This window comes from Anopheles arabiensis, chromosome X (assembly GCF_016920715.1).
Source record: "Anopheles arabiensis isolate DONGOLA chromosome X, AaraD3, whole genome shotgun sequence".
Classification (NCBI taxonomy): domain Eukaryota; kingdom Metazoa; phylum Arthropoda; class Insecta; order Diptera; family Culicidae; genus Anopheles; species Anopheles arabiensis.
Window position 1 is genome coordinate 11457069 of NC_053519.1, and position 27156 is coordinate 11484224.

General features: G+C 46.2%; 1 protein-coding gene and 1 long non-coding RNA gene across 3 annotated transcripts; one reads left to right on the forward strand and one right to left on the reverse strand.

Moving 5' to 3' along the window:
* Nucleotides 1-421: 421 nt before the first annotated feature.
* On the forward strand, nt 422-27156 carry LOC120906479 (trace amine-associated receptor 4-like). 2 transcript variants are annotated; one of them, XM_040318198.1, is made up of 5 exons: nt 422-1867; nt 6753-7065; nt 17477-17743; nt 21669-21878; nt 24783-27156. In XM_040318198.1, exons 2-5 carry the CDS (start codon nt 6967-6969, stop codon nt 25884-25886), a joined length of 1680 nt encoding a protein of 559 aa, XP_040174132.1. In that variant the 5' UTR covers nt 422-1867; nt 6753-6966; the 3' UTR covers nt 25887-27156. The 2 variants fall into 2 exon arrangements, with proteins under 2 accessions (XP_040174132.1, XP_040174133.1); XM_040318199.1 differs by having other exon boundaries at nt 21672-21878.
* On the reverse strand, nt 12075-13226 carry LOC120906480. Its single transcript, XR_005740096.1, has 3 exons — nt 13138-13226; nt 12892-12948; nt 12075-12253 (listed from the first exon to the last, which is right to left on the reverse strand). It is a non-coding gene; the product is annotated as an uncharacterized LOC120906480 (long non-coding RNA).

Below are 27156 nucleotides of genomic sequence, written 5' to 3' on the forward strand. Positions count from 1 at the left end.
AACTGTTGCGAACAACTTCAGCCTTTGCGGGAGCGTCCGAGGCCACCGGGAGCGCGCTTCAGGCCAAACCGTCAAAGGACCCGCGCGGTCGCTGCCGGCCGTAAGTGCTGACCATGTGCTGAGTGTGCCGTTGTGGTTGCCGCTATCGCTGTACCGTGCGATCACCGCCAGTCTCAAGCCAGTCTCGAGCCAAAGCCAAGCAACGAAGCCCACCAAACCGTCTGCCCGTGTGGCGAATGGTGCTGATTCCGGGGCGCGCCTGGTACGGGCAAGCCGGTGTGCTGTCGCGAATCGGGGTAACGCGAAACCAAAACAAGCAAACAGGCGCGCGCGCGTGATACCACGGCGGTTTCGTGTGGGGTGGCTGTAGGCGCGCGTTGCTCTCTGCCCGTACCACGTGAGCGCGGTGCGTTACACCTGTAGCAGAGTCGTCGTCGTCGTCTGTTTGTTTTCTTCTCCGTATTGGTTGGTGTTTGCAAAAACAAAAAGAGAAAAAGTGAAGCACAAAGTCGAGTCCAACGGTCCCAAACGCTATCGTCCATCAACCGATATCTTACCTTGTTTTGGGAGCGTCCCAGAGTGTCCAAGAGGTAAAGCGTGGGCACACCAGGCACAACACCGAGTCGGCCGGAATCCTTCCAAATCCTACCACACAAACACACACACAAACACACACACACACACACACACACACACACACACATACACACACACACAATCTGTTGAATTTTGTGGCACGAAAGTGAAAGTTGGACCCCAACTAGCAAACGTCTTCCCAGCAGCAAAGCCACGCGTGTCCCGTCCAAAAGCGACGACCTCCGAAAGCAACAGGAGAGCAACCAGGAACAGATGGTGTCTGAGCCACGGGCCACGCACTAGCCTGCAGCACACACACACACACACACACACCATCACCATCCACATTCCCATATGCCATTGCCGCCCGCGAGCTTGTTTACCGACACCAACGTGCCGCGACCACATATCATTGCTGGCTCCCTTTCCCCGCACCGGGTCACGTACCGGGGCGCGAACAAAACTTGAACTAATTAGAACGCTACCGTTGGAGCGCCTTTCGCACCAAACCGCGTGGATAAGCGACGGAGCGACGGGAGAAACTCCAAAACTTTGCACCCCGCACACACTAAACCTGACGCAAGTGACGCATCCAGGCGGGGTTCGGGGCGAGCATTTTTCTCCCCCGTACCTGCGAAAATTGGTATAGTAATGTGTTGATAACCTCTCCGTAGCGGGCGAAAAGGGAAATTGAAACCGGCTGCTCGCCACCGCCCTACTAATCTGCCTACCGCCTGAGCGCGTGTGTATTCTTGGATCGAGTAGGTAGAAGACGAACATACTCACACACACAGTAGCGCCTTTCCCTTGCAAGGACCTTTCCATACCACACAAACACACATATCATAGCTGCGTGCGAAAGGATTCGGGGAAAAACAAACCGTTCTATTTAGTCTGTTGTGGTAAGCCGTGCAACGAGGAGAAGATTTTTTTTTACTGTCGAGGCCAGTATCAGTAGTAGTTACGCGTTAAGTGGACAATATCATCGCATAGAGAAACCGCACCACCGCCAGTGCCAGAGAGAAACAGGACAAACAACAAGATAAAAAAAAAAAACAAAAAACGGCTTGCTCCAAGTACCTCCAATCAAACGAGCATCATTTCCCAACGATCACACATACCACACACAGAGCCACACAGAGGACACAAGAGACGCTCTGAAACGGTGGCGGGTCGGTCGACGTGCAGATTAGCAGCAATCATCAACCAGCCGGAGCAATCTGTCAATCTAATCCTGCGAGCGCGCGCGCGAATAGCGTCCTCACAGTTGAGCCCGGGGGGGAAATTAAAGGTAGGTGAAAGCGGAGAGCAGTATGAACAGCTTCTGTAAGCACAAACACACAACACACACACACACACACACACACACACACACACACACAAGCTTTGTGAGCTTGATTGTGAAGTAGTAGAAGCGAAGTAGTTAAAGCGATGCGAACTGCTGGTTGGAAAGTAATTCACAGTGGCAGAAGTTCACAGGGAAGGTTCCTTTTCAGTGCGCATGGTTTTTGGGTTTGACGCGTTAGCGTGGCAAAGATAATAGCTATGCTGAAGGGTTACAAGCAGCAATACATAATTATTACCTTGCTTGTGAAAATACTTACCTAGTACTCGACAGCACTGTTTTGTTAACACAGGTAGATCCCGAGATGCACGGTACCTCTTTGGAGCGGTTTTATGGAGATACTTGGTTCTCCTAATTTGACGGGTCTCAAATTGACGGGGCAAATTGTACTGCTTCGACACATCAATTGTCTGATAAATAAAAATAAATAAACTCCCTTAAATTGAGTTTTAAAAATCATTACAAAAGGTTGTAAATTGTATCCTTTTGGCAGAATCATATTACCGTACTGCTTCGAATTACGGACTCTTAAGACGTTTTTGGCATTCAATATTTTCGAACTAATTCAATTTTAATCGGCCAAACATCTGTATTACTCACTTAACTAAATCAAACCTTCTACATTTGGGGAAAAATTAAGATATCCAGTAATTTTACTCGAAACATTGCAAAATATCATAAAACTGGTAACGATACTTTGATTCATATTCCAGACAATTGAGAGCTCATGTTTCAAATTACGAACGATTTGGTTCATATTCCGGACAGCCTCAAAATTCCTTTTATTATTATTATTATTATTATTATTTATTTCATATTGTCAGCCGCCTAGGGTTTCACAATAATATGTCTTACAAACTAAGGAAGAAGGAAGTGTTAAGGATGGGAGGTTGATGATAGAGACAAGGACTCAGAAAGACGAGAGCGAAAACTGGACAAGGGGACGTGGTAGTCGAACAAATCATGAGCTTCATTAAATGCTGCGCAAGCTCTCAAAAATGGATCTCTCTGACCAAAAACAGAACGGCGGGAGGGGATAAAAATGGGAGGTCTGTCGCGGAGACGACGAGAAGGGACGTAAATAGGAATGGAGCTGAGGAGCGAAGGAGCATCGATATTGGAAGTCAGGAGGCTGGCAATGAAGTAAGACTGCGCGTGTGAATGCCGGGATTTGATTTCCATCAAGCCCAACATACGACAGCGGAGAGAATAAGAGGGCACAGGTGCATTATGTCCGTGCAGAAATCTACGAATAGCGATACGCTACGAATAGCGAAATTATACCCTTCAAATTTACACACACTACGCCTTTTTAGTTTTTGACTTGTTTTAAGGTTTGGATACTTGATTCTGTATGTTAGTGTCCTCCTAGACCGACAGAACGACGGTCTTACATACAACGGGGTTTGGGTGCTGTTTTTTTTTTTCTTGTAATCTTAGATACTGAAGAACTGCTACGCGAATTAATGGTCTCTCGAACGGCCATCAATGCATTTGTCACATACATCTTCTAATATCGTTGTTTTCATGTTATCATCACTGTCTAAAAACATAATTTTATACAATAATCACAATTTACTTCGGCGGTCCAGAATTAAAAATAAGATAAAAAATCTTTCTTCGAACTCCGAACTGAATTAAAATCCGATGTATTTCAATGCACGTGAACGCGTTTAAAAGGAATTATCGATGAAATAACACTGGTGTGGGTTTGAAGTAAAACTGCTAAGAATGCCTCTGGTGGTGAACTGACCGACAGAAAATATTAATTTATTGCGGCATCAGGGCCTACTAGGGTTCAGACACATTTTTAATTGATTCTATCATGGCAAAAGCAGTATGACCAGTGCCTAGATATGAAAATATTCAATAAAAACATGCCAAATGTCCGTAATTTCAAGCATAACGGTAAATCATGAATTAAATGACTAAAACCTACCAGCTCAAGCAAATATACATGCAAATATTCTGGCTGCAAATCGCGAAATTCGACTTATACAGAAATTTGAGGTACGGGATTTCTTCTCGGTACGCATTAATTGCGGGTCTCGGGGATGACCTGTGCTGCCTGTTCTTGAGCTACGCGGTTCTCGGCCTCACCGTTGTCTCAATGACCAAATATACAGATTAATCTCTACGACAGGCATACCCGGGTATTTTACATTAGTTTTGTATAAGAAGTTTAATTTTTTAAATTAATACTTCATTAACTTTTTTTGTATTGACAATTATAATTTATAATTTGGTGCAACACTACAAATATTGGTTTTACTAAACCAAATAAATGGGAATTTCAAAGTCCCGTTTTCTGTTTTTCTTTTAGCTTTTTTTCAAGCTCGAGCTTATGCTTAAGCTTATGTGAAATGTATTGTTAGTACCTTTTTCATTTATTTTTAATAAAAAAATATTAGAATTTTTTTTGAAATGATTTCATAGTCAATATTATCAAAAATATGATTAGGAAGTACATATTTATAATTAGCTTTTTAACGAGAAATTCGTATTCCTCCACACTTTTCTCTGTCATTAATTTTGTCTATAATTTTAAATTTTGAGCTACATTAAAAATAAAAATATGATTTAAAAACTTATGTTTTTTACAAAATTCAAAATTTTACAAAATCCTTCTTCAATAGGGCGTAACCGTCCTACGCGGACATGCTGGCCTATACTAGTACAGGCTTTTGGAACTGTATTCAATACCACGCAGCCGGATAATCAGTCCTCGCTACGGGGGGAAAATCCATTCTAGACTAAAACTCACGACGTGAATGTTGTTACGTCGTACGAGTTGAAGACTGTACTACGGGATCGCCCATAAGCATCCATGACGTACATATTTACTAATGCATTTAATATGGTGCAACTGCTGAAGGCTTTTGAGAAAAAATCATTGTTCGATAAAACCTTATTTCAGTTTGAAAATCAAAAACAACACTCGGGAATCCGACCGTAGAGATTTGCTCCAAAATTTGTACTAAACTTGTACAATTTGTACAACGTACTAAATTAAATCAAAGGCATCCAATTAGAACAGACATGCAACTGCTGTTTAGTGGAGGCCTCCTCATATGTTCACGCATCTTGTGACTTTGAGGCTTTTTGGACAGCTCGGAAACCACGAATCGGAATACCTCTTTCTTCACTTCATTGCTGAAGGTATTCTTTAGCTATGGTTATGCAAAAAATCAGGCCGATATCTTTCAGAAACTCGAAGAACTATGCGCTGTAAAAATAATGGTGAATTGTATGAGACAGACTGAATGTTGTATAGTTTATTTTCCTTAACAAAATGGCCACAAAGCTTGCCAATATTGACCAATGTAGTGCTAAAAATTAAAAATTAAAAAGTTATAGTTATTTGTTATTAGCGTTGACAAATCGTTCAATTGGAACTTGGTCTGCCTTTTAACTATGTTTAGAGTATTAGTTCCGAACATTAGAATGGCTATACTTAGATTTCCATGAGTGGTTTTAGATATTGATCTGGATTTTTTAAGCTCGCATAACCGAAGAGTATCCTTATCAATGTATGAAGACGATACGTGGTTTGAATAATTTTTCAGAAAGCTTGAAAGTTAGCTCATATCTGGAGTACTATATTAGACCGCTAATAGCTAATTGCTTAATGTAAGTTCATTCACACGTACGTATGTTCTCTTATTTCTATATAATGAAAGATTTAAGGTGAAGAATTTGCCATCAATAGATTTGTGCGAGGATACACAAAATAGATCAGATTCTATGTACAACCCTTAATGATTTTAGCCGATCAAAGAAGCAGAAGAATAAGAAGAAGAAAAAGAAGAAGAACGATCGACCATACTCTAAAGATTATTTATATTTGTTAGCAACAAAATGGTAGAACAAACATGCATATGTCCTTTTAGTTATTAATTAACATAAATAATAATAAAAATCATTCCTGCCTCGTTGTGCAGTTTATTTTCTTTTATTTTTAGAACAGTTTGAAAAATTAGAACTCAAGCTGCAACCATTTGAACTATTACAAACTCATCAGAATGTCAGGATTACGCAAGATTTGGTAATCAGGACAAACATTTCCAAAGCCAAACTTTTATTAGAGTCATGTTGATTCTTGAATAATGAAAAATTCCTTGAAGCGGAGATAGTTGCTAAGAAACAATGCCATAGGTGCTAGGATTCACATCAAAGATCATGTTAGGCAGACGCTGCATACTGAAGCACAATATAAAAATTGTACGCAGTATAATCTGTCACATCAAAGATCCAGCCAACTTGCAACTCGCATCCTTCGTTTGAATTCGTTGCACTGTAGGTCAGAGAAAAAAACTATTTTTTATGAACTATTCTGCCTAAGTCTTCAAAATAAAGAAATAATTGAAGCGTGACCGAATGCAATCAGAAAAAAAGCATTTAAAACAATAAGAAAATCGATATGAATTTGATAATACTATTTTATAGGCATCCTTCACTCAGAACATCTTGAGATGAACTCAGCGGATTATCGATAATCTATCGAGCCATTGCTGATTTTGCTTTGTGCCGTACAGCTGTAGATTTCAGCGGCAAAGCGAACTATATTGTGCACTCTCCACTTAGCCACAAAAGCTTCTATAGAAACGGCATTAAAGACATACAGTGCTCACCGACGAAGGTCGTAAGGATCAGGCGTGCTTTGTCAGTAGCACGCCAGGTAGCGATACATATTTTATTGGCCACATAGCCCAATTACAATTGAAGTAGGGGACCATTTTTTTCCGATGTGACCACTATCTGCTGATTGCATGCTGGATCCTGTGCGTTCCGTACTAATGTGCATTTGTACTTTCATCCCGTCCTGCACCAGCTCGCCTCGCAGTCGTAGTCGCTGTTCCCGGGCCTCGGTTCGGCCCACGCTCTTCATCACTGAAACGCAGACACCTTTAGCTGGCCGAACAGCGCACACCGAAGACGGGAGAGATGAGCAGTTGCGTCTACCGTCCAGCACGGCTGCACCAGGACCAGGATACCGACCGCCATCTGCATCCGCAGCGTACCAGCGCCAGCCCGAACCGTTCGCCATGGTACCGTACCAGCTGGAAGTGCTTGCCCTCGTTGCCGTGCTAATCGGCATCATCGTCAACTCCTACATCGTCGTTATCGTTATCCTCACGAAACAGGTAAGCTTTGGGTGCGCGTCTTCGCAGTGTGGTACGTTTGGAGGTTTCAAATTTTAAATCGAGTGGCGTGTGCGAGGGCGATAGGTCACGAGATGATGCTCCCGGTTTGTAACGAATGCTCCCTAAATTCTTGGCGAAACGAACTTTGGAAGGTTTTGCTGTGCGGTGTCTGGGTCTGGGTCGCGCCGCTCAAAGTCTGCAAGCTCTGGGAACTTCCCCAAATCACGTTCTCGCGCGCCCCGCTTGTGGTAATACCACTCCAAGACAGCACCTACGAAAGAGTTGAGCTCGAAAGCACACCCAGATTCTACAGAAATCAATCTTCAGAAACAAAACGTCGGGTCGAGAAGGGAGGGGGAAGGGGATGCATTCTTTTCCCTTGTCGCTTTTGGAAAAAGCCAAAAACCACCACAATTACCTCGTCACGACAGGGGAAAACGTGAAGTACGTTAATCCTCTATCTCACAGGGTATTGTTTGTAAGTGTGTGTGTGTGTATGTTTATGCGTACGTGTGTGTACGTTTGTGTCAATGCTTGTCACCGCCCCGCTGGTTGACTGAACCTTCCAATGTATCGTATCAAGTTTCCATATTCTAACTGCGCGGCGCGCGCGGGAAAGGACCAGCAAGCGACGGGAAAGAGAATCTTCGAAGGTTTGGGGAGGGGAGGTTGGGAGCAAAGTTCTGTCGAAACGCTTGTCGACCGCACAGCCACCCCCCAACCCCACCGTCCCAAGCCCACACACCCGCAACACAATTCAAAAGTCATCAAGAGGAGATGCCAAGATCCCTTCACCGTTGGCGGTTGCATTGAAGTGGCCCGAACACAGCGCCGGCACGAGTGGGTACACCACACACCTGTCCGGGTTGCACCTTGCTGGGTTGCCTACGAGGCCAATGGCTGCGATGGGGCCGCGAACAATATTGTGTATTGTCGCTGGGTGCCAATGTAGTGAGTCGCCGCCAGTGCACGCGCGTGTGCCCATTGTTTGCCCATTCCCATTCGATGGTGGGTGACGATGGGGCCTCGTTCGGGCTCGCCTTTTTTTCCGCCCCTGTCATCTAAATTTCATTTCCCAACGGCTCTATATGAACCGTCCCTTTCCCCCCTTCTGGTTCGCTTCGTCGCAAGCTAGGTGTAATCCAGTTTACGAGCACCGAGCTCGGAGGACACGCGGCTCTCCAATTTTTACTGGGTCCTGTACGGTGTAAGTGCAGTTTTTTCTGTTGTTACTATCCTCCCTATTGTTGTTTTCGGTGGTGTTCCCCGCGCTCTCTCTCTCTCTCTCTCTCTACCCTCGACCACAAACAAGCAAGAAAAGCCTGGAACGTCGCGCACGCAGTCAACGAGCAGCACTGTTTTGTGAAATGAAGCGTGCGATGACAACCAAGCGACGAACGCCCGTGTGCTGGTGGAGACGCCCGGTTGCGGGTATCAATTAAATATTTAAAAGTCAAAATTTTCAAGACCTTTTCGTAGCGGCAACCCTTTCCAGTGGGTTCCTACACGCTGCCTTCATGGTGCGAGCAGGCTATTTGCGTCCCGGGCACGGTCCGCCTCCGTCCCCGGGAAGCCGTATCCAGCCGCGCCTCATTCTGCACGCGCGATCATTTCGGATTTAACGCGCTTTCATCGTACCCATCTCCAATTCCCTTCCCTGCACTCTCTCTCTCTCTCTCTCTCTTGCTTTTTCTCCTCCTCAGGGAAGAGAGGGGCTTCCATGTTTCCCAAAATCGAGAACAGCAGCAATGTGGCAGGTGGGTGTGTGTGTATGAAAGCGTGCCAGGGATACGGAACAGATGGTCCGCTTCACGGGAGTTTGGTAAAAGTTCTCAAACGTCACATCCACTCCCCGGCATCGCAGGGAAAGCGGTATGTAGCGGAGAACGAGGGAAATGAAACGGGAAGGCGGTGAAGATGTACAGAAAATGAAGCGGTAGAGGCAGCATGGCCAGCACTGAAGCAGGACTGATAGACACTTGGGAGCATTTTTCCTAGGCGCGTTCTCTCGCGTGTTTGAAGAAAAGCAACACCGCAAAAGAAAAAAGAAAGAGAAAAACGAGAACACGGATGAAAGGAAGTGCTTCTCGAACAGCAAAAGGAAGCCCCACGGCCCCAGCCCAAGGAAAAACCCCACGGAACGGAAAATTTATCAATAACATTCCAAACCCCCGTGATCCGCCGGTGGCTCTTTGCGCGCGCTGCTGCCTAAAGCACCTTCGTCCGTTCCGCCAAAAAACGGGACAGAAATCGTTGGCCAAGGGTGGGGCGAAAGGTTGGGACGGAATAGGAAAAACACACACACACACACACATGCATGAGCAAAAATGAAAATCTTCAACCCACTCGCCCCCGCTTTCGGACCCGTTGTGTCGAACTTTTCACTCTCGAGCTCACATCGGCACACGGTCTGATATTTCTGAATACTAGCCACAGCTTCTAGACGCTCTTCTTCTCTCTTTCTCTGTTTTGTACCATTTTTTATGGTGCAAGTTCTTGGAACAGAGCAAGGTATGCTAGTGGCAACCCACTCCTTACACACAGACACACATACACACGGCACATTCACCGCATGTAAATCGAAGCTAAACCGAAAGATACAAACATCCACCGGAACATCCCCGGTGCGTTACTGCACCACTTTCTGATCCATGTTTTGTGTTGTTCTTTCGTCCCTTGCGTAAGATAAGCTTTCCGCATACCCCTTTAAGAAATTGCAACGGTGCGAGCAAAGATTTGCTTCCACCCGGGGGAGTTGCGAAGATGTGTTTGTGTGTATAAAAATATACATGTTGCTGATGGTTGATGACGCGCAACACCGCCTCCAGAGTGTTGCATTTCAGCATCCATCACGTTGGCAGAGAAGTGCGCTTCTTTTGCTTGGCCCTTTTTTTTTTCTTTCCAATGTTTGAAAACTGACTTTTTCACTTTTGTCATCTTGCCAGTGCTAGATGAAGCAGTTGGGAGAATAGGTTAATTTTACACCACGGTTTCACCAAATCCTCCCCCATTGAATGCCGGCATTCCTTTTAGCGACGCTTCAACCGAAAGTGAGGATGGCAGGGATAGAAGCTGGTTATTATATTTTGATTATTGCTCTTATTGACCGGTTATCGTGTTTTCCGCCGTTTTTTATGTTTTTTTTTTTTGTTGGTGTATCTATTTTAAGACCCCGCTCCTCTTGCTGCCGTACGTTCGTGGTGCTTTCCTCGTGCTCCGTTTACTTTCTGCTGTTTAGTCGCTTCATTATTTTTTTTCCGTTCGATCCCTTTCGGGCTGTTGCTGCTGGACCGATGCCGGTTTTGCCACCCGACACCGGTTCTGCAAAGCTCACATTGGTACAGGCATCGAATCGTCTGTTTTGCCGATTACAATACCCAACCCACAGAGCCGCAGGCGATGTTTGGTGGCTGGTAGTGATGAAAAGGGAAAGCCACCCAACCCAAACCATCAAGCGCAACCGATGGTGAAAATTTAATGATGCCCGTGTCCTTGCGAATCTTCCACGAGTAAGTTTTGTGTGTGTATGCGTGAATGTTTGTGTGTGTTTAGCTGAACGTGTTTTACTTATTTCTGTGTTCACTTGTTTTCTTTCCTTTTTTTTCCTATCTGTTTTATCTTCCTTTGCCCCGTCCTGCGGTGTCCCCACGCACCTACTTGACAAAGGATGGCAAGGGCAAGAATGGAAAGGAAGTACTCTATTCCTTCGTCTCCTGGCCCCGAAAGCGGAACAGCAGTGCGGGATTGGGCGGAAGATGCCTTTTTTCCTTTTCTTTTCGAGCGTGCGTGCATGGGTATCGAGAATGGATCGGTGTGCCGCACGAAAGGCATCGAACCGTGCAGTCGGGCGTGCTGTCCCGTGGACCTGGCATACAAACCCTTAGTAAGGCCCGTTGGTTTGCTTTTTGGCATGTTAAAATCCCGTGCATTTTCTCCAATATTTTCTACACCGTAAATTTTGACGAGCCGAGGAGCGAAGGGGCTATCTATTTTAAGCTCCTGAAAGAGAACCACGGTAAGGGGCAGATTTCCTACCTGCTTGCGTCCAGCGTCATTGCGAATCATCGTCCTCGAACGCACAACCCGCACTCTAGCAGTAAAAGCCGTCCCTCCGCTGAAGGGTTGGCAGTACGTGCCGGTTTGGAAAATCGTCGATACAATTCGATTCCCAGTGGCACGATTTCAATCGACTTTCTGCTAAGAACCGGCCCAGAAGAGCCACACCAGACCAGTGGGCAGGGAAGCCTAGCTAGCTAGCAAGAAAAACCCCAACACGAGGTACCGAAATGAGATAAAAGTGTACGGGCGATGCGCATTAGCCGAAACGAGGAAAACAACTTCTGCTAAACCACACCGAAACCACACGGGAATCCTTGTAAATTCATTTTGTGTGTGTGTGTGTTTCGAGGCTTCTTCCCTCCCTGCCACTGCACCCTGCTCTTAAAGGTATACCCGGGGCACCGCAAGCTCAAGGCTTTAGCAAAAGCTGTTTCCGTAAAGCCAGCCAGTTGGTCGATTTGAAACCAAATATCACCAACCAACGCAGCTTCCGTTTGCCGGCTCGGTTTTCCTAGCTCAGATCGGTGAGTTTGTGGCGTCACAACACGCTTGCCCAGCTCTTTATCCAGCCGCCAGTGCGTACCTGTTGCTGTCTCGCTTGCGGTCTGTAGCTTCTTGTTTTTCTGTGTTGGGCGTTTTCTCGAGCCGGGTAGCGCCGCAGAATAAAACAACCAGGCACCAGAAGGAAGGTTTTATTACCATCCAAACCGACCAGCACCAACATATCGCCCGGAACCGGATAGTTGATACCAAAATGCTGGGCGTGCTGGGTGTGAGGGACGGTGGATTGCTACTGGCAGGAAGGTGGTGGTTGGTGGTGGTGCTGGTGTGGGTTTGTTCTTCCGCACATTTGCAAGCCCAATCGGACGGGCATGCCGCTGCGCTGCTGTAACGAATGCTCGGCCGAAAATTAAATAAATCAATCAATGTCGGAATGTACTCACCGAAAAGTTCGTCTCGGGGTTTTTGGCAAACCAGCGCCAGCGAGGGCTGGGTGACTGCTTGCGGTTGGTCGGAAAGGCTCATCAAATCGCTCATAATGGCCAATTTAGGGTTTTACGTGCGTCAAGACGGTGGGCAAAGGATGGACGGAGGTGTGTAGCTCAGGTATTTTTCGTCAGTTTTTGGTCTGTGAATCAAGAAAAAAAGTAAAATGGGGGAACAAATTCAACGAAAAAAAAAACATCTGAACGAACTCAACCATCCTCCCACCCCAGGGTGGCAAACTCGGCTAGATGTAATGTAGCTGGCGTACCCTCACACCCCCACTTGTTACTTCATGTCGTTTTTATCTGTGTGTTTGTGTGTATGTGCGTACACTCTTTCCCTGAAGTTGATTGAATTTGATTTTCGCTCGGCGCCCGGGGAGCTACCGGGGAAAAGCTTACCAAACTGCGGGTATACAAAGTCCCGCGACGCGTGTCCCTGTCGCACTGGCGGAAAAAAAAGCAGGGAACCCCGTCAGCTTCAATTTCCATCACTCGATCTTTCGCGTCGAATTTGTTACTGCCCCCGTGCTGCTCGCTGCTGTGCGTACAAAGCGACAAAAAAAAGCGGAAAGCAAAGCATGGAAAAAAACACACACACACACACACACGTTTGCGACAAAGCTTCGGGCTTCGAGTGCGTGACAATCATCCGGAACGCCGTGCCGTGATTATGTGTTAGTGGCGGTGTTTGATTTTTTGACAAGCAAATCGATGCGCAAAGGATGAAAATGCCGAAGTGAGATCAATTTCAATTGGAAGTTGGCGTGTTTCCACTTACCCGGTGTCTCTTTCCTCCGTGCGCCTGGACCGCTCGTTTTGTTTTGCTGGACGCGGACTGGGCCCAACAGCACATTCACAGCAACAAAGTAAAGAGAGAACGTAACACAAAAAATACATATAAAAGCAATTCGAAATTTGACTAGCAGCAGAGAAACCAAAACACAATAAAGATTATTTGCGTAAAGCCTCACCAAACATTGGCTAAAAAAAAAAACGCACAGACAAACTCATCACTAGGCAGTACCTCTGTGCTGTGATTGACTAGCTCCGGGGCACCGAAAATCAAAACCACCGCTGTCAGTGTGAACCGACACTCTACCAACTAACGCACGGTGACAGCGTACGCAACGGTAGGATCACCGTGCGTATGTGTGGGTGAGTTTGTTGAGTCCCCAGCCGACCGAAAATGGACCGAGTTGAGTTGATCATTACCTATGCAGGAGGTGGATAAAGCAGAAAACAAAAACGTTGACATTGGAGCGCTGATGGGCAAGCTTCCCCCCGCTGCTCCCCTTTGTAAAGCTATTTTTCACCTTATTTTATTGCATTACCTGAGGGTACGGGTCCCCGCGGCGGGGCCCGGCCAGGGAGATCGGGAGCCAATCATCTAAATGGAAAAATCAATCTAAATTGATTGAAGAGAGCTTTATTATGAGTGTTTTGTATCTGGCTGGGGGACAATTTTGCTTTTTTCGTTGTTGTTTTTATGTTGATCAATGCGCACATTGTGTACTGCCAATTGCTCCTTTGCCAATCGCGCTCCTGTCGATCTGTGCCGCTTAATCGGAACGAGATTTATTGAATAATTTTTTTACTCTGTCTCTCGCACTGCTTGCTACTCACTTTCCCCATTCGGGCGTGGGATATTTACGGAAAGCAACGAAGTGTCTCATGCAAGTACGGGTGCATACTGAAATAAAAATGGCGAGCAAAAGGTTTAAGTAGGATGTGCGTCTCATACCCTATTCGAGCAGTGTTTTCGAGCGGCTGAAAGTACATTACAGGCACGCGCTGGCAACCCAGGAAGCGTCGGCCCAGATTCGATCTAGCCACCATTAATGCACCAACTATGGTGTGCAGGTATGTGCGGTTTTTCTGGTGTACATGTGTGTGGGGGTGTGTGTGCGGGTAGACGCTATGGCAGCCATCCATCACGGCGCTCGGGATGTAATTACATTTGTCCTCGCTGTGTTCGACTTCCTCATCAACGCTCGGGAAAAGATGCACCGGATCCTCTGTCAAGTACGGCTGATTGGCTTTTATCGTCCGATCGCTTATGACTTTTCGCCTTCCCATTTTCCATTGTCGCCTGGGTTTGGCGGTGGTGTCAGTGAAAGACGGGGCTGCTTTTTCTGCCAAACCTCTGTCCCGCAACACCAACCTAATCGGAAATCGTGAAATGCCTGTAGAGTGCCCGGCTCGAACAGAAACACAGAATGGAGAGGTGTTAATAGAGTTGAACGCGTAATGGTGAGCAGGCTGTCCAGCGTGCGACTTTTTTGACATTGACTGGTAGGATTTCACTCCACACGCTTTGTGCGGTGCGGGGTGGATCGATTTTTGGACAGTAGAAAGGTTTTATTTCATTTTTTTTTTTTGGGACTTGCAATCATGTGCTGCTGTCAAATCTTCTGTGCTGGTTGGTCGCTTATTATTCCGAGAAACCACAGTGCTCCGGGAACGGCACTGGCTGATGATTCCGCGAACTGCAAACTTCTGCGTATCTCAACATTCTACGAATTGCTGCAGTTCCACAAACAATTCCAGAAACTTTGCCGCACCGCGGCCCGGTATTACACGGTGGCTGGATTTACAATGCAGCCGTCCGCTGACAGCACCTGTACCGCACCAGCAGGCTTCACGTAAAATGCAAATGAAATGCAGCGGTTCCGATCCTGCCAGTCGGCAATATAATTAGAGACATTCGGAAGAGGACTGTTTTCGTTCGTTTTGCACAGTAAATCATTGCTTCACAACGCCTAAATTTATGCATTCCGCAGAACAAAAGCTGATTGCAATGCAGTAGCTGGTCGAGTGCAAAGGTTTGCTTTTTCCTTTGGAATTGGAAGTTTTCCGGCACAAGTCGTGACACCATCTTTGACATGGATAGCGCCTGATGCTATGCATCATGTACTTTCTAATCAATTGTCTTACTAATTTTAGTTTGAAAAGTAAGTTCGTGCATGGGTAAGCACTAGAAATTTGTTATGCAATAGCGAAGATGTTGTGAACATCTGTGAAACATGTTTCGTTTACGTTCAGGCGTTAGAAACTTTAACAGGGATCCTTTTTCACGTAAGACAACCGCCGGAGCGGTAATTAAAGCAACTACGCTGAACTTGAAACGTCAACGAAGAGTATCACTAGGTGCATTGCATACATCTAGGCGCTTGTATCTGCTTGCAAAGTATGCACAGCAAACATGTTCAACATTTTGGCTCAGATAAAAACGAAGAACTAAACGACACTTTGAAAGTGCAAAATGTTGCTCCAATTAGTTTGCTAGCACGTTCAGCAAATACTTTAGCAGCTATTTTACCACCGCGTAGTGGCAGTTGGCGTTCATTTGCTTAGAAAGCTCACACTAAAGTGAATGACGTAATGTTGTACCGGGAAAATTACGTGCAACCCAAACAACGAGCAACAAATCGAGGCTAATTAACTATCGGTTACACACAGCATCAATTCTTCCCGGCTGTTTGCACTCGTACAGCGGAGAAGTAAAAAAAAATCGCTCATCCCTTCCGTCTCATCAATTGCCAACAAAATGGGGGAGGAAGCTGCTGTTTGCACGAAACCAAATCAAAGCTAAAAGATGAAGCGAATGATTTGTGCTATAATTGCAACCAGCACTAACCAACTAACGGCAGGCGGCAGCATCAGCACCACCACTACACCTTTTTTTTGCCTCCCTATCCCCAAAACGGCACATCGATCGGGCTTTCACCACTCCAGCACGTTTCGCATTCGCCACCTGCCTTCAGCCCGTGCTCGGTGGCACGCTTCCCAACGCTTCCCACTAACTGTCGAAGCAATCATAATAGCCGGGGCGCTGCTGCTCGGTGCTGCTGTAGTTAGTGCGGGTTTTGTTTGCATTGCGGATTACGCTCGTCTCGGCGCAAACAGACTGCATCCATTGGCGCTGAAAATTGGTTCGCCTCGTGCCTCGGTCGCACCGGGGAGGATTTTCACGCCCGACCAAACCATGGCAGCAGCGTACCGCCGGAGCCTGCACTTTCCGCGTAACCGCACCGAGAGTTGAGGCAAGAAACCGAATCCCGCTCAGATCCGTGGTTTTCCAGCCCAGCCGCTAAGAAAGGCGCACAGGGGTCACATTTCGCGTAAACTCCGCCGGACGGTGGAGATATTTTACGCCTGGGCGCAGGTCGACTTGCTTGTTGCTGTGTATGTGTGTGCGTTTTTTTTTGTTCATTTATGCTTCTCCTTTCTTGGCAGCACTGTCTGCGTTGATACCTTCGCCAGAAAAGTGCTTTCTGCTTCACCGGTGTACATATTTCGTGTTTTTTTTGTTAATATTTGCCAACGTGTTTTTAGCGCGCCTTTGCAATGCCGATGAAAATGAAAATCGTACGCCTGAATTGCTACTATTTTACTACGCGAACGGTAACCTAGATGGCGTCCGGCTGGGAAGCGCTTTTTGCGCCTGCAAGGGCTGCAATTTCCCAGCAGAGAGACCGTTTTACCTACCCCAGTTCATGCCTTTCGCTTGGTGCTGTGTCGTTATGTGCCTTCGTCGTACGAGCACGATGGGACGACGATTATTTATCGTCCACCCAATCGGTCGGCAGATACATACATATTGGATTTCCTTACCCGGTGTATGTCTTTCCGTCCGGTGCGCAACCCCCGGGAAACGGTGGAGGGGCGCGTGAAAGGGGGCCAATTATCGGGCAGCCGGGGCGGCTGGTGACCAATTGCAACGATTGGCCCGTTAACAACGGGGTGGCACGATTTATTTCCCTCGTGCAGACCGGCGAGACCATTACCGGTGTGCTGAGGCGATTAATTTGTACAGGTTTATTGCACGCTTAGGTTATTGGCTGCTACCTCTACCGCCCGGTGTGCCGACGGTATGCCATCGGCAATGCGATTCGTAAGCCTCGAGCAAAAGTGCAACTCTAATGCGCGTCTCCGCGATTGTCAAGCCGGATGCACTCAGACAGCATCTTCGCCTGCCTTTGTGCAGAATGGGTGGGGGGGGGGCATGTTATCACATTTCTTATTTTTCAAACGTCAACAACTTTTAATTGGTCCGTCTGTTGCCGCAGGAACTCTCTGTCGGTGTTTTGTTTGTGCGGTAGGTTGTGTGTGAGCGTGTTTCGTTTCTTTCTTCGGAGGGCTTTGTTCCGCCCTGGTTGCGTCGTTTCCCAGGAAACCGAAACAGCTAAGAAGCTTTTCTGCTTGCCACTGCTGGCAAGTCAGCTAGCTGCCCGGGGAGCAGGGTGCAACTAGTTACCATAATTGAAGTTATCCGTCTAATGAGCTGCCTCGACCATTGCTCGTTGTCTTTTTATTTCTTTATTATTACTATTCCTTTTTTTGTTGCACTTTTTTTGTTGCAGATCACGTTCGCCAGCAAAATACTGCTGCTGCATCTCGGCGTAGTGAACGCGGTACTATGTCTGTTCTATCTGATCTTCTACGGCATGAGCCTGCTCCAGCTGCTGCCGGTAGCGCTGGACGCGATGGATGTCGCCTGTCTGCTGTTCGGGCTCTGCTTCAACACGCTCCACTCGATCGCACTCTGGACGCTCTGTGCACTGAACTTCGATCGGTACTTTGCGATCGCGACGCCGCTACACTACGGGACGTTCATCAACACGAAAAAGGTACGGTTTTTGGTGTCGGATGCTACCTTCTCTATCATTATTGTACATTCTTATTAGATTGTATGCCAAACTTTCTCTTTTAAAGCGTGTGGTTTGATTTTTGTGTAGGATTCACAACTTGTATACTTGTGCAATTTCCATTACATTTGTATAGCCTATTCCAGCATTAAATCTACATTTAATTTTAATGTAATTTAAAAATCTTAAAAATATGGCAAAAAACACATTATAGAGCTTTAGCCGATTCACAAACACCTGTTGACGCTTCTTCAGGCCCACATAAAGGACGATATGTAAAGCTAGAGTTTCTTTTAGCAATCATAACTTTGATGGACCTTTTCTTCTTATTCGTCTTTGAGGAGCAGAGTACTATTTCATTTATGTATTTCATTTATTATTCAGTTTAATAGACCTTATTGGCGCTTTCAAACGAAATTACACCCTGAGGCTTAACCTAAATACTAACAGTAACACAAGAAGCTAGCGTGCATGACGAACACTAATCAGGAACTCAGTGCGCAACACTCCTGGTTCGAACGTACAACATACAGCATTGAACTCACGACACAGCACATAGAGAGGATCGCGGTGGCCGGAACGTGAACGACGGTCCTCAATGGTGATCAGATCCCGGGATCGAAGCGTTCTTGCAGGAGCGTAGAGGTTGATTGAAGCGAGCAGAGTAGATCCGACATGAGAGTAATTTGTGCATCACGATGTTCGAGAGAAACAATGCCGAGCAGGGCACAGCGTGTAGGGTACTCATAACCATTCCAGCGGCTAAGGGCAGGACGAGACGAGTGGCTTTAGATTGGCCAGACTCAAGGCGAGCTATTTCATGAGATGCGGATAGCAACCAAACTACGAATGCGTATTCAAGCGCAGGACGCTCTAAAGCGCAGTACAGCATGTTTTTTTTGAATATCAGGTCGAGGAACTCATGGGTCAGATTGGAAAGAAGGCCTATCAATTAATTGCCTCGAGGAACCACGCTGTCCAACTGGAAGTTTCACTTAAGTTTGGCGTCCAATATTGCTCTGAGGTCGCAAACACTGTTTTACGCTCTAATATTCTACCGACCCTTTTATAGTCAAAAATAAGAGGCTCACGCAAGTCGACTGAAAGTAATTGTGACGCATTTATCGATGCTTAGATTCAGGAAAATATCGAAGCAATATGATCCTTTGGAGTTGTAATTGATCGGTTGGATTCTTAACAGGCAGGAAGGCTTTAGTGTCGTCTGCATATGAGAGGTGACAGTCAGAAGGAAGAATAAGCGATAGGTCATCCAGGTAGAGTATGAAGAGCAGTGGGACAAGGTTGCTGCCTTGAGGGAATCCGGGGGGTACATTTAGGGGACGAGACGAACATGTCACAAACAAAACTCTAGTCAGGCAATTAAAGAGTCAGGGAGTCAACTTCCTGAAGTATCCAGCTTTTTGACTAGTATCGAATTGGGGATGCTGCCAAATGTCGCTCGTATATCCGTATAAACAGTATCGACTTGCTAGCTCCCATCGATATCAATGTGGCAAAGGCTGGTGAATTGCACGAGGGTCGAGGTTGTGCATCCCTTGGGAAAGAAGCCAAGTTGAGATCAGCCAAACACTTTCGCGCAGGCGCAGTGGGAATTGATGGATTGTCGAGGATTCAAAATCGTGGTCGAAATGCCATCTAGGCCCGAGGATAGGGAAGGCTTTAACATACCAATAGCTTTGTGTGTTTCTTCTTCTATTTGGCGTAACGTCCTATGCGGACATGCCGGCCTATACAGGCTTTCGAGACTTAATTGTATACTATCGACTCTAATGGATGAAGAACACGCCTCGAAGGCTTATGATAGTATATGTCGAAGAGCTGCATTAATTTGATCTAGATCAATGACGTCGGGTGAGAACATCGCACATTTGGTCACAAAATGCAACCTCGCACCTGTCGGAAATCAGGTGGACCACAGCCAGGGACCGAGCATCCTGGAGAATTGTTGTTGACCGGGCTATGTCACATCGACGTGCTCTATTGTGAGCAGGCCAACAAGAGAGAGAGAGAGAGATAGAGAGAGAGAGAGAGAGAGACTTCGCGTGTAATTTTCTATGCTCGAAAATTATCTATTTTATAGAACCATATTGTAGGATATACTGCTCTGTTTAAGGTTTCCGACTGCGGATTCTGAGATGAGCGGATTTTAAAAATTTGGTAGTTTTTTGGTCAAATTCTAATAGATTGCAGGCACGTCGATTGTGAAATCCAAAATAAATATATTTTTTGTTATATTTTAAAAATCAATTAAAATACAGTTGAAATGTTTAGTCAAAATCATATCGAATAATTGATATCATTAGCACATCACCAACCACAGGCAAAAATTCGCGCGGTGGTCTGGTCAACTGCTCGACTTTACAACATGCCCGTCGTGGGTTCAAGCCTAGAATGGTCCGTCATCCCGTAACAAGGGCTGACTATCCCGCAGCGTAGTGAATAAGTCTCAAAAGCCTAGGTCGCCTTGTCGGGTAGGACATAGCATCAAATGCTACTACTCATATACTGCCAAATAGAAAACATATCATATACAGTGGCGAAATTAGGATATGAGGGGCCTCAAGCGGTGAAAGGAGTGGAGGTCTCCGGTAATTGTTGTTTTTAAAATTATTTATATGTTTTTTTAGAATTGAGATATTGTTTTTAAATTCCAGGAGTTCCTGGAAAAACATATTTCCTTTCAGTTAAAAAAATTAAAATGCATAATTTGTTTTACAATTTCTTCCAATTGGTGTCCCTTCTTTAACCACCTACCCGCGTAGGTCATACATTTTGTATATTTGCCTTTTCACAGCTTGAAAGCGTTTCTGTTTGGTTCTAGTAGTCGTATAGATTTCAAATATATTGCAAATATATATTTTAAATTATATTTTCATTAGAATTATTAATTTTATTTTTCTTCGTTTATAATATATATTTATTGCATTAACCCAAGACGATAATTATCTCGAAACATACGCATATTCGCACAGAATAATGCCAACTCATTTTTTTTTGGCACAACAACCGCTGCCGGTCAAGGCCTGCCTGTACCCACTAGTGAAGTGGGCTTTGGCCTTCAGTGACTTTTTGTTACTATAGCAGGATAGTCAGTCTTTACGTATGGGGGCACGGTCTATTCGGGGCTTGAACCCATGACGGGCATGTTGTTAAGTCGTTCGAGTTGACGACTGTACCACCAGACCGGCCACGTCATATACAAATTGAATTATCTTCATACATCGGTACAAGTTTATACAATTAAGGAAAACGTTTATGTGAAAAATATACATAACACAGGAAAATTTGAAGTCTACAAACTAAAACCGAAGAGAAATGCTTTTCAGCTGTGAAAGTTGTCATAGGAAATGTTTAAAAATGTTCGCGACCGCTCAGTCCGTTTAATCCGCCACTGCTCATACATTCGATGTATTTTTAATTAAAACCGCAAACACAGAAAATCGAATTATGCGATTTGGCAACCTTTACATGTGAAACAGTAAAAAATGCTAGATTGCATATATTCAGGCGCTTAAAAACCTGTGTGCATTTAGGCGCTTATATGTGAGTTGCTGTACACCAGGGCACTTAATCCATACAATCCATTATCTAGCGAGCATTATCACATCTCAAATCTTACCTACAACTAGGTCTAGATCGAATTAAAAGTCTTGAAAAAAAAGCTGTCACAATACACACGCAACTTACCTGCACCCTAGCGCATGTCACTTGATCTGCCTATTACCTTCTCTCTTTCTCTCTCTCTCTCTCTCTCTCTCTCTTTTCTAAATTTATCCTTTTTCTACTACGGTTCTCGGTTAATTGCCATTATCTGACACCTGGCGCCATATGCTTCCTATCCTTCCTCTCCCTCGCGCCCCTCGGCCATCTTCTGTGCCCCACGCAGCAGGTCCTGATAACGCTCGGTGCCGGCTGGATCGTATCGACGCTGTTCAGCCTGCCGCAGGCGGTTCGCATCTCGGCCTATAAGTTCGACAGCGACTACAAGCTCTGCCTGCCGATCCTGCAGACGACCGAATCGCTCATCTACAGCATCTGCTTCGTACTGTTCACCATTCTGCTACCGATAGTGCTAATACTGGGCTGCAACATGAAGGTAAGTTAACCGTTTCCCCTCGATAGCATTATCAAGTGCCCGGTGTAATTACGCCCTGACCGAGTGCGCCCCCAACCATTTACGAAATGTCAAACTGGACACACGCGAACCAGGAACAGCAATCAGGAAAGTCAACCATCATCCTCGTACTTCCCGGGTGGTAGCGTCTCGGCCGTTCGCCACTGAACCATTCGGTCCGGGAAAATTCTTGCGTGATTTTACGACACCTTCACCCCGTCCCGATGATACCTGGGCTCGAGATTAGGTTCAGTGCGGTCTCCTATATTTAGCCGGCTTTTCGAATAATGCCGTATTTAATTAGGTGCCTTTCGGCAACCCCGCCCCTGCCGCCCAGTCCCGACTTTTCGTCTAGAAATGTATCCAAAAGCTGCTTATTACTCGCGGGCGCGCACGTGTGTGTGTGGCCCAAAACGACAAAAGGACAAAAGGAAAAGGGCAAAAAACACCGACCAAATTTCGAGCTCCTGTGTGAGTGTGGTTTTCTTTTTTTTGTGTATGTTATTAGTTCACTTTCCTTCCAACTGTTCGAAATGAGTGGGAAAAAGCACACACACAAACACATACATTGATATATACACTCATACACAGTACTCAGCTCATGAATATGAATGTGCGATAAAACTTCAAAAAGCTCCAGCCCCGGAGATCACGGGTGCCGCCGGGCGGGCGTAGTAATTGCGCCCGAATGGTAGGCAAGCGGCGCTGCACGCGTCACCGGTAGATGCCGAATGCGGGAGCGCCTGCCAGCCGGGCGGTTTTGGGATCGAAAGGCAAACCATCATCGCCATCATCGTCGTCGGAGCTTACCATTTGCATCCTACCTGGTGTGGAAAGGGGATTGCATGGAGGTGGTCTAACGCTTGCCTACCGGATGCTTGCATGATTTCTCGCTTTTCCAATTTTGCGCTCCGGGCGGGTGACGGCAGGGACGGGGCAGCCATTTGTTCGTTTTGTCACGACTTGCAGGCGAATCTTGTGGCCCGCTGGAGGTAGGCAGGGGGCGTGAGTTACTGTGCGGGAGCGGGTCCCGAGAATCGATAAATCGATAGCGGGCGATATATTTTAATCAACTTCCCCAATCGTTCGTGCAATCGTGGGCACTGCAGGTTATGGCAGTACCTATGGTTGTACTTTTACCTTTTCCCTGTGTTTCTGTTTTTTTTTTCTCCAGCCCAGTCGCTTACTCTCTAATTCCACGAACTTACTCACACACATATCCGTTATCCAGGAAGTGAGGAGGAGGGAAGGATTATACCATTTCCCTGGCAAAGGAATTGTCGTGAACCTTTCCTTCAAGGTCGAAGCTATGGCTGCCAAACGGATCGCCTGACGGTGTAACCTTCACCTTACGACTGTACTGCGGTGACTGTGCATGAACTTTCAACTCGCTCACTGCTGTACTGTTCAATATTAACGAGCTTGATTCGTCCCTTCTTAATTAGCCTTCGAGATCGAGTTTCAATATCCACGAGATCATTCTGGTCGTTGTAAAAGTCGAATGTAAATATGTCTTCCTTGACTTCATTTGATTGCTACATTTGATTGATTTGATGGTGGGCTTATTTTATTCGAAATCCTCTCCTCGGTATGGTTTGCTTTTAATCAGTCTTGTACAGTGTATTCTGGATGGCATGATCTTCTCTTGTTCCTATGTTGCCAAACATTCAAGAATCTTTGATCTTTGAACTTTGAAGTCAAACGATGGACTCAAAAATCTAACAGGCTCTAATAACAAAGGAAATTCTACGAATTAATGGTACATTCTTTTCTTTGGGGTCTGAGGTTCTCTGGGCGTTTATGATATCTGCAATTGAAGAAATCATTCGGCAGAGTCAGTGATCTATACAGTGGAACCCTTCATCCCGAGTTCTTCGCATACGGACGAAATCTAAATGCTCTACAAATACCCCTCTGAACGAATAATATCTCGCATAATGAGTGATTTTCTGTTTGTTCCCGATAGGAAATTGTGATCATTTAGAGAGTTTCAATACTAATAATCGTTAAATATCAAGCTATTTCCAAAAGTGGCAATGTATAAGTGTGGATGAAAAGGAGGTTTAGGAGGCACATTAACGCCCACTGCCAGTCCAAAACTCACGAAGTCATACAACAATCGAAAAAAGCCGGAGCAGGCCGTGCGCGTCTACTCTACGTCCAGATAACTCTTTTCAGATCAGATAACGGAGCTGAGAGTTTTGCTGCGCTTATCGACCGGTAGAGTAAGTGTCAGCGCCTACACGTGTGATCCAAAACAGCCGAAGTCATACAAAATCATGAAAAAGTCTGCGCCCTTAAGGTGAGGTAGTGTCTTCAGTTTAATTGCTCCATTTCTTTCCTTCTTATTGGACAATATTGGAGACTCACTTCGGCTTCGGCCGAGGAAGTGGGCAGGACGTGGATTTTAGTGTGTTGCACAAGTGTGAGGTGCATTGATGAGTGTGTTCTTGCATGAATTCTTGATCTACCTGCTCGTAAAGACGAGAATGTTGATACTAAGAATTGATCTGCATTACAGTTGCTACTTGGAAGTGTTCCGTATGGTCGTGATGCATATAAACCTTATATACCTCCTCTTTTTTTACCGGGACCAACTATTTCACTTTTCATACAATTTGTATGAAAAAGAGCCTCTCGCATAACGTGTGAGTCATTGGGACGGATTACACTCGTAATGAGAGGTTACACTGTATTTTGAATGTTTTAGTCTTTGGCGATGTTCTCCGTGCATTTGAAAATACCTCACACAATTGAAAACTGTTTACAACTGTACAACAACAGTCATTTTCACGACATGATGCTCTCTCTAAACAGATTAAATAACCAAACCTCCTCGGACCTATACCAGGCACCGAAATAATGGGCTAGTTTCATCTCCCACAGGTACTGATGATCGCCCGGTACCAGCGCAATCGGATCGCGTCCGCCATCCTAGAGGTGACGCTGTCCGCCCAGCTCACCATCACCCACCAGCGCAATCCGTTCTTCGTGCCAAGCGCGACCGGTGCCGGTCCGGCCGGTTCCGGCCCGGTGGCCGAATGCAAACCGTACACGCAAGCCTCGAACCAGAACAATCCGGCCGCGAACGTGATACAGCTGGTCGGGTCCGCCATCCTGTTCCACTGTCCGTACTACCTCGTGATCCTCTGGAACAGTGTGCTCCCGTTCGTCGGCAATGGGTGGCGCACGCCCGCCCTGCTGCTCAATCTGGCCTCCTTTCTGCTGCTCCTGTCGCCGACCATCAACGCGATCCTGTACGGCGTCCGGAGCAAGATCGTGCGCCGCTCGTTCCGCAACATCTGGCGCAAGCAGAAGCAGAAGATCGAAATCCACTACGAAATCCAGGCGCGCACCCCGTCGACCTGCGGCTCGCGGCGCCCGTCCCTCAGCGGTACCCAGTTCCAGCAGCAGCAGCTCCAGCAGCAGCAGCAGCCGCTGCTGCTCGCGTTCGCCGCCGAAACGAGCCGGCCCGGTTCGGCCGACACCCGGTCGGAGGTGGGCCTGGAGCCGCCGGACGGCGGTTCGCTCGAGGCACCGTCGCTCCAGTCGCCGCTCGGGCGCGTCAAGTTCGGCAGCTGTTCCGCACTGAGCGGGCCGCTGTTTGTGGGCGGTGCGGCACCGAGCGCGCACCACGGCGGCAGCGCCGGACCACGGCCAAAGATCACCATCACGAAGATACTCACGGACGAGGAGCTGGCGGTGCAGACGCCACCGCCGCCCCCGTCGCCCAGCTCGCCGACCGCGTTCGAGTTTCACCATCACCACATTGCGGCGGCCGCCGTCGACGGTGGGCGGCTGCCGGCGGCTCTGGTCGCCACGATACCACCGATGATCAGCACCACAGACAATCTCAGCGTCGCTGGACAATCAGGTGCCAAGCTGCACCCCGCCGCGCCCCTGTCCGCCGGCCTGGTCTGTCTCGAGCCGAAGATATCGTTTCGGAAGTTTTCCTCGCTGCAGGAAATTTTAGGCAACGGGACTGACTAGCAAGGGTAACCGGGCGAGGCGGGCGCGGCCAGGTGAGCTATTATACACCTACCCTCTTATACTATACACGTAGAGAACATAGACATATATACATATATACCTAAACGTATATACTATTACACGTACCATTTAGATGTGAAGCAAACATTTACACTGCTGCGCAGGGGGAGAGCCTGTGCACTCACCGAGGGCGCACCCTGGTGGACCGATTAAGCAGCTCGGTCAAAAAAGAAGGGTGTGAGGCGAATTTAGCAGGGAGGTGCGATGAGCTTGATGCCTCCTTTAAAAAAAAAAAACGGAAATATATGTAATGAGATGAAAACTGCAGTACAGTGCGGTTGCGAAACAAAAACGAAAAAAAGAAGAAAAAAAAGAAACAAACAAACGAAGTAGAAGCACCCTTGCAAACATCTGTTAAACTGTTCTAGAAGAATAAAAAATACTTCGAGCGAAGAGATGCTTTGCGATGAAAAACAAAAATTTCAACAAAAAAAATTATGAAAAATAAGATCGCAACAATTACAACACTAGAGACACCCCAGATTGTGGGGTGAGTGATGGAAACGAAGGAATTTAAACAAAGCCAGAAAAAAAAGAACAAAGAAACTTAAAACCACCCACCCGATCAGAGCCCACACGTGGTAAACGAAACAATATTTAAGAAGTAAAGAGGATGGGGAGAGATAGAAGCTCGTGAAGTATATATTTCATTGCACGTACAAATCATGTTTGAAACTTTAGGACAACAGCAACCGTTTAGCAAAGTAGTAGCGCAAAACCAAAGCAGAAAAAGAAATGGAAGAAGAGTGAAGTACCCATGAAGAGTAATGAAGTAAAAACGTAAAACGTTGTACAAGACCTAACCAAATAAACCAAAGGAAACTAAACTAAAGAGAAAGAAATAGAGTAAAAGAGAAAAATAGAGAGAGAGAGAGAGAGAGAGAGAGAAGAGAAAGCGAGAGAGAGCGAAAGAGAAAGAGAGAGCGAGAGAAAGCGAACGAAATGCGAGGTTATCAGCAAACAAACCCTCCTAGTTCCCGTCAGAATAGAGTTTAGGTTATTGAATGCTGAAAAAAACGGAACGGAAGCTAGAGCTAGAGCATATCGCTGATAATTGATGGATTTGCAGGGTCAGGATGCCCGGTCCTGCCAACTTTGCTCCATATGATGTAGCAAAAAACAAACCAACAGAACAAAAAAAAAATACCAAAAGAAAAAAGAAAAAAAAACCGATGGAATAAACTACAAGGAAATGTTTTGTGTTAGCTCA

Bases quoted from the DNA above. Each gene is read 5' to 3' on its own strand.
- LOC120906479 (XM_040318198.1), top strand. From the start codon at position 6,967: ATGGTACCGTACCAGCTGGAAGTGCTTGCCCTCGTTGCCGTGCTAATC. The intron at 17,744-21,668 runs GTACGGTTTTTG...TGCCCCACGCAG, and splicing joins CGTTCATCAACACGAAAAAG to CAGGTCCTGATAACGCTCGG. The intron at 21,879-24,782 runs GTAAGTTAACCG...CATCTCCCACAG, and splicing joins TACTGGGCTGCAACATGAAG to GTACTGATGATCGCCCGGTA.